We start from the raw sequence: 13,945 nt of genomic DNA, 5'->3' as shown, positions 1-13,945 counted from the left end.
GGAGGGGAAACAGCGCACTTTGTTTGTTTACTAGAAAGTTGTGTTTTCGGGGTGACAAGACGATATATTATAGTAAGTCTTAAAACTGCGCTGCTGATATGGAAACATTTTGGATTTCGAGCCGACGAAAGAGGTGAGGCAGTTAGATAAGACAAGCCTAGTTAGCATGCTAACATTAGCTAATTAGCACAGCTGAGGCTGAGGGGAATGCTTTTAGTTTTACAGGTATTTGTACATAAATTCAAGTATTGACCAGTTAAAAATTGAACCTGATCTAAAGATGGAGCTAGTGTTAAGGGGCCATCAAATTATTATTATAATTATTATTATTTTATCGTGAATGTACTAATGTTCATATAATCTATTCTATCAGACCAAAATGGCGGACCAACTGACCGCTAACTGACCAACTGACGGTCAGACGGTCGTTGTTGCGATGGTGGAGGGGTGGGTTCCCAAACAGGTAACGTTAGGGCGCGCCCTGCACGCGCACGCACGCACACACACACACACACACACACACACACACACACACACACACACACACAGTCTCCCCTTGCCTCGTGTTGTAGCTAAATATCTCGAGGAAAAAGGGGCTGGACGACCCCCCGACTACCAGCGGGGAAGCCACGACATGTGTCCAGTGTTTGTGTGTTTTTCTCGGTGTAATGCAGCCGAGTAGGGTCAATACAGATTGCGGTAAGCGTTAAATCCGTCAGTGTGACCGTTTGTTTGGGCTCCGAGCAGACGCGGGAATGGAGCAAAGCGAAGGGGACGAGAATGAGAGCGGTTCCTCGTCCCAACAAAATACGATGTGGAAACAGTTTCAAGCCAAAGCCAAGCCGCTGCTCAGTCCCAAGCTGGGCTCCAGAGACCCCGAGGAGAAGAAGGAGAGGGGCATGTGGATGTTCAAGAAGATAAAATGGAAGGAAAACGTCGCGCTGGACCGGGTGATCTCCTCCTCGCAGCCCGACCTGCTCTTCTCCTCTCCGGTGGATGTGGAGACGAAGGGGGCTCAACTCTGCGGCAAAGCGGTCGGGAGCGGCCCCGGGCTCGGCAGGGAGAAGCTGCCGTTGCACAAGTCCGCCAGCCCGAAGAAGCCCACGGTGGCTCAACTGGTGCAGTCCCACCACAAGAGCTCTTCTCTCGGGTCAGCGTGCCTGGAGAGGCTGGCCGAACCCCCGCGCGGCGGCGGCGGCAACGAAGGAGGCGAAGCGGCAGTTGCCGCAGCAACAGAAACACAGCTGGAGAGCAGCGATGAACAGCCGGTGAGCTTCTACCAGTCAGATATGGTGCTTTGGCCTTTTTATATAACAGTTGTCTGCAACGAAATGTCTCATTGATAATTGGATGACAGGTTATTGAATGTTAGGACACTTTTTTAGGCAAGTTTCAGTGTGATCAGGGTTTAATTTACCAGCCAAATGCTGGTAAATTATGCAAGAGGCTGGTATATTTGATTCACTCACCAGCCAAAAAAACCACCAATGCTAGTCTATTGAGTGGCTGCTAAAATTTGAACACGAAGGTGAAAACAATGGCTACATAACATTATCAGATAATTTAGAAAGAAATAACTATTTACATATTAAACAAGACTATACTAACTAAAGATTATACAGATACATATATATTTTTGCTGAAGGTTATATTACCGTCCATCCATCCATCCATGGCATGAGAATCTTATATCGACCCATGCCTATTCTGTTATCACAGAAACTATTGGGCTCTACATTTTTGGGCCCTATCTTGCACCCGGCGCAGCCAAAAGCCAGACGTTGTTTAAATAGCAAATGCACCTGCGCCCATGGGCGTGCTGGTCTTACAGGGAGGTGTGTTCAGGTGCATTCTGGGCGTGCTAGTCTTACAGGGAGGTGTGTTCAGGTGCATTCTGGGCGTGCTGGTCTTACAGGGAGGTGTGTTCAGGTGCATTCTGGGCGTGCTGGTCTTACAGGGAGGTGTGTTCAGGTGCATTCTGGGCGTGCTGGTCTTAGAGGGAGGTGTGTTCAGGTGCATTCTGGGCGTGCTGGTCTTACATTGAGGTGTGTTCAGGTGCATTCTGGGCGTGCTGGTCGTACAGGGAGGTGTGTTCAGGTGCATTCTGGGCGTGCTGGTCTTACAGGGAGGTGTGTTCAGGTGCATTCTGGGAGTATTGCTATCTTGAGGCAGCGGGAAGTGATGGCGCCATTGACCAACAAAAACCTGTTCGAAAGTCAATAACGCAGCATTTCATTGTTATTTTAACAGAGCATTAGTAAAATGCTCCTAGACTCGTGCACAGCGTGCACACTATGCTTGTTACACACACAGGGACGCACAGCAGCACACACACATGCAGAAGATTACAAATACAAATGTTACGGTGCAAATCCTCCATCATAACAGCAATGATCCAAGGTCCAAACGCGCCTGGCTTTTAAAGGGAATGGGAGATGACACTCTGATTATTTATTGCATGTTACGCCCAAAATACACCTCTGATTAATGAAGACACTAAGTACAACCCTTTTGAACCATGCGCCCGGCGCACGGACCCTTTTTTCCGCCGTTAAACTAGCAAAAGTGGATTTGGACAAGCCCTAAATGCATCCGCGCCAGGTGCTTCACGCCGTGCACTTAGATCGTTAAAACAAGGCCCTAAAGCTGCCATCGGTCTATGACTGGCCCCAGTCGGGCCCTCGTCAAAGACAGACACTTGCCACCGGGCCTAACAACCTTTCTGGGGGAAACCCTGACGTTAACAATGGCTCTGTTTTATTCAACTGTCCCAGTAAGACACGACAGTGAGCCAGCAGACCTTAAAACACCATTCATTTCCTTCACCAGAAGGAAGAACCGGACTATCAACGCGTTAGATTATATGCGTCAGTTTAGTATTTCTTGAATGCTTTAGTTTCAGTTTATTAAAAATATTTTTCACTGCTTATTTCCGTCTTAGTTTACTATAATAACCCTGGAAAGTACAATTGCCAAATGTCTCATTATTTTCAGGAGAGCAGGTGGTAGAGTGTTTTGGATAAGCTCAGCCTGCCGTTAATTATTTGGTCCTTCACCAGAAAGTGATTTACTGGAGAGAGATGTATATCAAGGAGGCAGACGCTGAGATATAGATCTTTTAAGGAACAGAGAAAATGGCCTTCATGTCGGGAGATTGTGAGATAAAGATTTAAAGAGATAAAATAACGGTCTTTGCCTGGAGCCATTGTTGTTTTTCCCTTAGGCTTCATGAGAAGCTCCGTGTCTCTACATGTACTGACCTGCGTGGGTCACATGTCAGGTTTTGAGCCAGAGGCTGCAGGATTTGGCCTTTAAGAAAGAGTTCTGCTATGTGACTCATGCACTAAAACTCCCTCCGCACACCAGTGTCCTTATGAATGATGTCAAACAGACAGAGAATACGAGTCACAAGTCAGTATCTCACATGTTCAGATCAGACACAGGCACATAGACATTTTATAATGTGCACTATTGATTATTTATTTAATTATTGGACTGATGATTGCACGTCACCACCATTGCTACGTTGTTGTTGTTCTGTTTTCTGTATCTTCTTACGTCTTCAATGTTGTTGGAATTTACTATTGTCTGTACTTAATGTTTAATGTGGCTCCCTTGAGTGCAAAACCAATTCCCCTCGGGGAAATAAAGGTTTCATTCATTCATGGTGAACAGAGGTTATTGAGCACGGTGTGATTAGGAGCTGTATTGGTAGAGTTGTTGTGGAATGGCTCTGTGATTGGCTATTGAAGATGTGTCACTTGTTGAGTTTCCACTGTGTGTGGAACAGCTGACTCGGGGAAAACATAAATGCCTGGGTGCTTTAAAGGCTAATAGCAAAAGTAAATAGCTGTGAGACTTTCTTTGTGTCTACCAGCTCATGTAATATTCATCCTTGTCAAAGGATTTTAGCAGTATTATTAGTAGTTAGTTAGTTAGTTAGTAATTAGGGTATTTGTTCAGTCATTGCTTGCATGCACTGTTTCACTCGAAAAACAAGAGGTGTGTTTTGGGCGTAACATGCAATAAACCAATCAGAGATCATCTCCCATTCCCTTTAAAAGTCAGGCGCGTTTGGACCTTGGAGCATTGCTGTTATGATGGAGGATTTGCACCGTAATATTTGTATTTGTAATCTTCTGCATGTGTGTGTGCTGCTGTGCGTCCCTGTGTGTGTAACAAGCATAGTGTGCACGCGCTGTGCACGAGTCTAGGAGCATTTTACTAATGCTCTGTTAAAATAACAATGAAATGCTGCGTTATTGACTTTAGACCAGGTTTTTGTTGGTCAATGGCGCCATCACTTCCCGCTGCCTCAAGATAGCAATACTCCCAGAATGCACCTGAACACACCTCCCTGTAAGACCAGCACGCCCAGAATGCACCTGAACACACCTCCCTGTAAGACCAGCACGCCCAGAATGCACCTGAACACACCTCCCTGTAAGACCAGCACGGCCAGAATGCACCTGAACACACCTCCCTGTAAGACCAGCATGCCCAGAATGCACCTGAACACACCTCCCTGTAAGACCAGCACGCCCAGAATGCACCTGAACACACCTCCCTGTAAGACCAGCACGCCCAGAATGCACCTGAACACACCTCCCTGTAAGACCAGCACGGCCATGGGCGCACAGATGGGCGCAGGTGCATTTGCTATTTAAACGACGCGGGCGCTGGGCGGGAAATTGACAACTGGGTCGGTCTTAAACCAGCAAAGACACTTGCGTCTGGCTTTAAGCCGCGCTGCTCTGGGTGCAAGATAGGGCCTTAATAATGACAGTTCAATTGTATGACAAACTTAAAGAAATATCCACTTCTATATAATGAATAGTAGGGCTGGTTATCACCAATGATTTCCCGAACCTAATTGATATAAATTTAGCTTGAATATAAAAGAGATTCTCAGAGAACTTCTGCTGTAAATTGTACAACCCAGAAGCAACCCTCAAATAGTTTTTATAATGCATCAGGTTAATGTTTACCTTAAGAACTGACCCCCCAAAAGTTTGTTTATTATTATATTAACATAGTTAACACATATTAAAAGAGAGATTTCTGGATTTTATGAATCAATATCAGATCACTTAAACAAACAGTGATGATAGGCAATATAGTTGCTCGATTTTAATTGGAGAATTGGTTATTTTAACCCAGCCCTAATGAATAGTTGTGCGTTGTAGCGTTGTGGACGACATAGGTGCATGCACAGTATTTGGCCGAGGGTTTAGGAGTCCATTCATGTGTACCGTATTTTCCGGACTATAAGTCGCACTTTGTTTCATGCTTTGGCTGGTCCTGCGACTTATCGTCAGGTGCGACTTATATATCAAAATATATATAATGTAACGTGTTTTAAATGTTATTTCATGCTGAAAACATTACCGTCTACAGCCGCGAGACGCGCTCTAGGCTTGTGACGACTATATGCTGCTCCTAAAGACAACTGAGAAAGAAAAGAAACTGCAGACCGAAAACAGTCATCGAGCAGCAGAAGGAGAGTTTGGAGTGAGAGAGAAACTTGTGAGGGACTGGAGAAAAGGTTAGTCTTACTGCAATGAAGAAAACAAAGAAAGCTAGTCGCGCTGAAATCCAGATGGCCAGAGCTGGAGGAAGGAGTCCACAGATGGGTGCTTGAACAACGTGCTGCTGGGAGAGGCTCGTCAACAGTGCCGTTACGTTACGTTAACGTAGAGGACACCTACCGTATTCAGCCCCTTGTTCTGGGGGCTGTTGGGTAGTTTAATAACTGTTAATGTGTTACGTTAACATAGAGGACACCTACCGTATTCAGCCCCTTGTTCTGGGGGCTGTTGGGTAGTTTAATAACTGTTAATGTGTTACGTTAACGTAGAGGACACCTACCGTATTCAGCCCCTTGTTCTGGGGGCTGTTGGGTAGTTTAATAACTTGCCTTTCCAGATTAAATGTCTGTTCTTGGTCTTGGATTTTGTGAAATAAATTTCTAAATAAATGCGACTTATAGTCCAGTGTGACTTATATATGTTTTTTTTCCTCTTCATGACGCATTTTTTGACTGATGTGACTTATACTCCGGAGCGACTTATAGTCCGGAAAATACGTTTTTTTCTTTTGGGGTTGTTCTGGGTCTCTGTGTTCATTTGGCGTCTCTTTGTAGTCGATTTGTTTCTCTTTGTGGTAGTTTTGGGTCCCTTTTTCACATAATTTTGTAGCGTTATTCCAGTGGTCCAACTACAGTCATTAGATCTGAGAAAAGTCTTTTAGTTGCATTCATTCTTAGTGCTTAGGTGCTGCACCTAAACCTTTTTCACTTATTGTCTTATGTTGCTGGTTTTGTATTGTTTATTATTACTGCTTTAATTGCTGTTCAATTATGTTGTTGCTGTCTGTTATTTCTGTGTTCCTTTAATTGTAAAGTGCACCGACATGTTTAAAGTCCCAGTGTGTAATGTGTTTAGTTGTTCATTATCAAAATCTGTGTTGCCCGTTCACAACCTTCTCCTTTTTCATGAATATTTACCTCCACCATCAATTCCAGGTATTCCTTTTGGCTTGAAATTTCACATTTGCGTTCACATGAACTGGGGTAGACGCTCCATATTCATGCTCCATCTTGAAATACGTTAGCCGGTAAGGAACATACAGGACATACTGCTCCGCCTTTCTGGTTTTCGCTGTTACATGATAAACTCACAGGTGCTGCTAATGCTGCTAACGGGTATCGTAGCTTCCCGGCCCCGGCAGGTTTGAAGAAGGAAACATGGAGGACCAACACGTATTCAAAATCCACATTTCAGGAACAGGAGTCTTCTTCTTCGCCCAGAAAAAGAAAAAGGAGATTGAAAAGAACGAGAGACCAGCTTTTTGAAGCGTGAAGGCTACCGTAGCTGTAATACGTACTTTGAACTGCGTGGTGCGAGAAAGATGATTGATATATGATCTCAACGCTAGATGGGAGAAATTCCCACACAATTTGATTATTTGATTGACCTAAACCTTATAAAGTAGGGAAAACCGTGCTAGTGTTTGTGAGTTTATATGACAGGGCTGTTTGAGGACATTGGACCAAAAAGGTTGGGAGGTTTAGGACTGTGGACTGACCTTAAAACAGTGTGTTACCTTCGTAGACTTGTGTCCGGCCGTGTCCTCTCATCTCACCCTTCAGTCCAGCCTGTCAGTCAGGCTTACTGCACCGGAGAAGGATTAAAGTCGAACCAACCGGCACGGTTCCTCCTCTTCCTCCCTCCCACTCACCTCTTGCTCCTTCGTTCATTCAGCTGTTAAGACCGACTGCACCACAGGCCCTTTTCTCTGGATAAGTTAGTTTTTTCTTTCTGCCAAAGTAGAATTACCTCGGATGTATCCTCAGTTTCTCTCCCACATAGTTGCTCTATTTTTAAAGAATCCCCGCTGTGCTCTCCTCACACCGACCCTGGATCTCTTTAAAAGCGAGGCCCCGGTGGCAGAGTCCCGTCTAGTGATTCGAGGGTTACTCCCCTGTGCCTCTTGGGATGACTCCTTTTCCCTCGCCTCCGCATGTGGACGGCTGCTGTCGGTGAGCATCATCACGCTGTGTTTGATCCCTGTCCAGATAATGTACGCTGTGGTCTGAAGATGCACAGAAGCTCTGTGTTTGTGTCTAGGGCTGCCTGCAACTAACAATTATTTTCATTGTTGGATTAGTTGTTTGGTCTATAAAATGTGAAAAATGTGCTTCCCAAAGCTCAAGATGACATCCTGAAATGGCTTGTTTTGTCCACAACTCAAAAATATACAGTAGGGCTTGGCCAAAAATGACATTGCACATTATGTCCATATGGACAGACAGACAAACAGACAGACAGACAGAGAGAGAGAGAGAGAGAGAGACACACACAGACAGACAGACAGACACACAGACAAACAAACACAGATAGACAGACAGGCAGAGAGAGACAAACAGACAGACAGGCAGAGAGAGAGACAGACTGACAAGAGGGCAAACCAATACAACAGGAGACATAACTACTTGTGTAACGTTAGTGCTGTCCCCCCCCCCCCTCTCTCTCTTTGGACTGTGCAGGAGACAGCACATGACTCAGCGAATTACACCACTGTACACAGAGCCAGTGTTGCCAACTTAGCGACTTTGTCGCTAGATTTAGCGACTTTTCAGTCTCTTAGGAGAGACAGCGGGACGGGAGAAAGACGCCGCTGAGCTGGTCTGGCCCTGGGCAAGCCAGCCTTCTTTGATACTTCTTTATCGATCTTTTTCCCTACCTTTGTAGAATTTATTTTTTTTACTTCAAAGATCGGCTGCCTAAGTAATAATTATAAGGTAAAATACATTGCTGTATTGAATTTGTGATTATTTGGCTAAAGATTTCTATTTCTTTCTATCTACCTTACTGACACAACCACTAAGCTTTATACAAATGATTGCGTAATGACGTCAAACATATGCAAATAAGCGCATGACGTCATTTGCTACTTTTAGCGACTTTTGGAGCTGGTGCTAGCGACTTTCATTGGAAAAGAGTTGGCAACACTGCACGGAGCCATTCGTAATTTGGTCATAAACAACCGAGTCTCTCTCTTGCTGTTCCTTGAATCTCTCCGACGATATTTTCTCGCTGTCTCTGCGGTTAAAGATTTACATTAGCGTCTTTGTTAGCGTCTCGTTATTTGCATAGACAGTTAAAGAAATGGACCAAGTGATCCCATAGATTTCAACGGAGACCAGTGAAGGATATTAGAAGCTCTTTCCCGGTGATGGCTGAGCGTTACTGAGCAGCCTCCAACTGAGCTTGAAGACGTAGATGTGACGTGAGCAACCTGTCTGAAAGTTGGAAGTCTTCTGGTAGCTGTGCCAAGAGAAATCTCAATCATTCCCAATCTAGCAGAGACGGAGAGCGTAGGTATATGTAAGGAGATAACATGGACACAGGCTAATTATTGATCACTAAAATGATAGTTAACATTAGTCATTACACTTAAACAGCTGATGGAAGTCCAAACTGCCTGAGAGCTTCTCCTGTACTATACGGTAACTCCTCTACTATGAGACAGGAAGTCTCGTGGTTATGACACAATCGTTAGCCTGTTGTTATAAAAACGTCTGCTACGGAGCCATAACGTGAGCTACAAGGTAATGGAGCCTTTTATACATTGTCGTGTTTCTTTAGAAATAAACAACAGACAAATAGAGACTTTAAATGCTTCAGATGTAAAGGTATTCTCTGTCAAAGTGACGCCAAAATGAATGGGAGTCAATGGGATGCTAACGGCAGGTGATGGCTTGGTAGCATCAAAATGGCGCCATAAGAGCTACGCGTTATGGAGAGAGGCTTACCCCCCTTGGTTCTTCGCCCTCGTTGTTTGTTTACTTCCGGTACCGACAGCCGCGTGATTGAACGTCATCAACACGCCCCACTCGCTCGCTTCCCAACCGGCTCAGAATGACTTTTTTACTCTCTAATAATATTTGAATATACTTTTTCATATTTGAATGTCTGTTTCTTTCTACTGTTTGAATGTATATTTGATTTTAGAATATTTGATGACAGCCTTAATATTCAGTTTACTGTCACCGAGGAAACTAGAAAATAGTCACATTTAAGAAGCTGGAATCAGAGACTTTTTTTCATAGAAAATGACTCAAACTGATTAATTTATTATCAAAATAGTTGATGTGTACTTTTACTTTTGTCATTTTAGGTATATTTGCTAATACTTTTTTACTTTAAGTAACATTTTGAATACATGCCTTTTACTTGTAACAGAGTATTTCTACACTGTGGTATTACCACTTTTACTTCAGTAAAGATCCAAGTATTTCTTTCACCTCTGTATAAACATAGTTTCAGAAAAAGAATAGGCAGGATTAAAGTGTGTCATACCAAACAGTCATGACTTTGAGGTGAAAAAGCGGTTTTAGGCTACGTTTACGTTGCTACGTTTTGGTTTTTAAGCTGAGTTTGAGGCAAAAGCTATCTCCATGCACACAAGTGTTTTTACTCTTTAATCTCTGTTAAAACTAACACAGCCAAACCTCGTATCTCATTAACGTTCTCGGAAACTGGGCATAAACAGGAGGCAGCATGTATACCAAAGCCCGTTGCTGGTAGTGGTGACGTCAGTATCTTAGTCTCAGACCGTTAAGACTGAAACACGACCCCGCAGATTCCAAACCAAAACGGGTCAGAAGTGTTTCCAAATGTCTCCGTTTTAAGGGGCTCAGAAACACCAGAGCAGGGGGAATGAGAGGGGGAAACGCCAGAGCAGGGGGAATGAGAGGGGGAAACACCAGAGCAGGGGGAATGAGAGGGGGGAACACCAGAGCAGGGGGAATGAGAGGGGGGAGCACCAGAGGAGGGGGAATGAGAGGGGGAAACATCAGAGCAGGGGGAATGAGAGGGGGGAACACCAGAGCAGGGGGAATGAGGGGGGGAAACGCCAGAGCAGGGGGAATGAGAGGGGGAAATGCCAGAGGAGGGGAATGAGAGGGGGAAACATCAGAGCAGGGGGAATGAGAGGGGGGAACACCAGAGCAGGGGGAATGAGGGGGGGAAACGCCAGAGCAGGGGGAATGAGATGAGAGGGGGAAACATCAGAGCAGGGGGAATGAGAGGAGGAAACGCCAGAGCAGGGGGAATGAGAGGGGGAAACATAGCAGAAGATATTCCTTTTTAAAACCAAAACGTAGCGATGTTACTGTAACGTAGCCTTAGTTGAGATGGAGTCTGGATCTGTCAGTGAAAGATGAACTAAAGGTAATATACAGCATCAGTATGACCTGATGGATGTTTATGGGTTTTCCCTCCGGATCTTAGCAGGTCAAATCTGACTGGGTCAGTACGTGTGTGTGTGTGTGTGTGTGTGTGTGTGTGTGTGTGTGTGTGTGTGTGTGTGTGTGTGTGTGTGTGTGTGTGTGTGTGTGTGTGTGTTCATTTGATCGAATATGTGAGCAATCTAACGTTCAGCGTGGAAGGACTGAAGTTTTCTTCTACAACAGTCTGAAAAACATCTGCTGATTAATAGTCATGATTATCGATCAATGTGTTTCCTTTTTTAATGAAAGATAGGTAAGTGGATGGGTGGATGGATGGATGGATGGGTGTGTGGGTGGATGGATGGATGGATAGATGGGGGAATTCAGGTGTCCAGTAGCTCACACAGTCAAAAAATTACTTAAAAGCAACATCAATATATAAGAAAAGGATACCCCAAAAAAGTAACTAAATAATGAGATGTATATGAAAACTTCAGTAGGAATATAATGAAGAATCAGAAACTGTACTGTAATATCAAATGGAGACAAATATTACAATAGCAACCAGAAACAAAAGGTTTCAGAAAGAGGTTGCCTCTGCTGGAGTTGGAAGCTTCCTCTTCCTTTCATTAACAGTATTGATCAGCACGGTCTGTATTAATGTTAATGGGCCCTCGAGGTTGGAGCATCGTGTCTTTCTGTTGACGTGACGAAGATGTATGTTACTCTCACGTGACGTTTCCAGCTCTCCTGAGAGTTTTTATTGACTTTATTTTCTAGCTTTCCTCGCTGGCGTCTCTAATCTTCACTTGTCTGTAGTTATGTGCTTCTTGACTGACAGAGCAGGGGGAATGAGAGGGGGAAACGCCAGAGCAGGGGGAATGAGCGGGGGAAACGCCAGAGCAGGGGGAATGAGAGGGGGAAACATAGCAGAAGATATTCCTTTTTAAAACCAAAACGTAGCGATGTTACTGTAACGTAGCCTTAGTTGAGATGGAGTCTGGATCTGTCAGTGAAAGATGAACTAAAGGTAATATACAGCATCAGTATGACCTGATGGATGTTTATGGGTTTTCCCTCCGGATCTTAGCAGGTCAAATCTGACTGGGTCAATACGTGTGTGTGTGTGTGTGTGTGTGTGTGTGTGTGTGTGTGTGTGTGTTTGATCGAATATGTGAGCAATCTAACGTTCAGCGTTGAAGGACTGAAGTTTTCTTCTACAACAGTCTGAAAAACATCTGCTGATTAATAGTCGATTATCGATCAGTGTGATCTTTTTTAATGAAAGATAGGTAGGTGGATGGATGGATGGATGGATGGATGGGTGGGTGGATGGATGGACGGGTGGGTGGGTGGATGGATGTGTGGATGGATGGATAGATGGGTGGATGTATGGGTGTGTGGGTGGGTGGGTGGGTGGATGGATGGATGGATGGATGGATAGATGGGTGGATGGATAGATAGATGGGTGGGTGGATGGGTGGGTGGATGGATGGATGGGTGGGTGGATGGGTGTTTGGGTGGATGGATGGATGGATGGGTGGGTGGATGGATGGGTGTGTGGGTGGATGGATGGATGGATGGATGGATGGGTGGATGGATGGGTGTGTGTGTGGGTGGATGGATGGATGGGTGGGTGTTTGGGTGGATGGATGGATGGATGGATGGATGGGTGGGTGGATGGGTGTGTGTGTGGGTGGATGGATGGATGGGTGGGTGTTTGGGTGGATGGATGGATGGATGGATGGGTGGGTGGATGGATGGGTGTGTGGGTGGATGGATGGATGGGTGGATGGATGGATGGGTGTGTGGGTGGATGGATGGGTGTGTGGGTGGATGGGTGGGTGGATGGGGGAATTCAGGTGTCCAGTAGCTCACACAGTCAAAAAATTACTTAAAAGCAACATCAATATATAAGAAAAGGATACCCCAAAAAAGTAACTAAATAATGAGATGTATATGAAAACTTCAGTAGGAATATAATGAAGAATCAGAAACTGTACTGTAATATCAAATGGAGACAAATATTACAATAGCAACCAGAAACAAAAGGTTTCAGAAAGAGGTTGCCTCTGCTGGAGTTGGAAGCTTCCTCTTCCTTTCATTAACAGTATTGATCAGCACGGTCTGTATTAATGTTAATGGGCCCTCGAGGTTGGAGCATCGTGTCTTTCTGTTGACGTGACGAAGATGTATGTTACTCTCACGTGACGTTTCAACTCTCCTGAGAGTTTTTATTGACTTTATTTTCTAGCTTTCCTTTTCTCTAATCTTCACTTGTCTGTAGTTATGTGCTTCTTGACTGACAACGTTGGTATTGGATTACTGGTCTCGGGAAAATGATGTTCCAGTAGAACTACATGCAGGTCATTTACAAAGAAATCCAGCTCCTCTAACACCACCTGCAGCCTGTAGTGAGATTTGCAAAAATCCACAGCTCCCTGTTCAGATGCACCAATCAGGGCCAGGGGGGGTGTCTAACTGTTCAGATGCACCAATCAGGGCCAGGGGGGGTGTCTAACTGTTCAGATGCACCAATCAGGGCCAGGGGGCGGTGTCTAACTGTTCAGATGCACCACTCAGGGCCAGGGGGGTGTCTAACTGTTCAGATGCACCAATCAGGGCCGGGGGGGGTCTAACTGTTGAGATGCACCACTCAGGGCCAGGGGGGTGTCTAACTGTTCAGATGCACCAATCAGGGCCGGGGGGGGTCTAACTGTTGAGATGCACCAATCAGGGCCAGGGGGGGGTTGTCTAACTGTTGAGATGCACCAATCAGGGCCAGGGAGTGTCTAACTGCGTGTCAATCACTGCTCATGCACACGCATTCATTCTCCCTTGTGGGGGGAGGGGCTTAGGAGACCGTTTTGGGCTTTAGCAGAAAGGGGGAGGGACTGAGAAGTTGTTTTCTTCTTTGGCTAAGTCCTGGATCTTCACAATCCTTCCTACAGCGCCTTTAATGCATTTAATAAGTAATTGTTTCACTAATTTTTCAAGCAAAAATGCAAAATATTGGCTGATTGTCTTTGTCATATAAACAAAACAATTGGGCTTTTTTAAACATGTTGAAGGAAAATCATTTGAATACGTTCCTTTTGGCTCAGGGACATTTTCACTATGAGTAATCAATTAATCAATAAAATAGGCAGATTAATCATTAATGAAAACCAATCTCAGCTGCAGCCCTAAAACAAAGATAGCTGACGTCAC

The 13,945-nt window shown here is 44.8% G+C and overlaps 1 protein-coding gene across 6 annotated transcripts in view; it reads left to right on the top strand.

Annotated features, from left to right (window-relative positions):
- The first annotated feature begins 255 nt into the window (after positions 1 to 255).
- The window catches only part of mctp1b (multiple C2 domains, transmembrane 1b), a 58,815-nt gene continuing 45,125 nt past the window's right edge, over positions 256 to 13,945 (top strand). For 2 of the 6 annotated variants that reach the window (XR_013503230.1, XR_013503226.1), the window contains exon 1: positions 257 to 1,292. Coding sequence is in view for 1 of the 6 variants with exons in the window: in XM_078271732.1 (XP_078127858.1) it covers positions 756 to 1,292 (537 nt within the window). In the remaining 5 variants the exon portion in view is untranslated. Of the gene's footprint in view, positions 1,293 to 13,945 lie in introns of all 6 variants that reach the window. The other 4 variants (XR_013503228.1, XR_013503227.1, XM_078271732.1 and 1 more) reach the window with 3 other exon arrangements.

The sequence above is a fragment of the Sander vitreus genome, chromosome 16, assembly GCF_031162955.1.
Source record: "Sander vitreus isolate 19-12246 chromosome 16, sanVit1, whole genome shotgun sequence".
NCBI lineage: Eukaryota > Metazoa > Chordata > Actinopteri > Perciformes > Percidae > Sander > Sander vitreus.
This window is presented reverse-complemented; position numbering and strand designations above follow the sequence as displayed.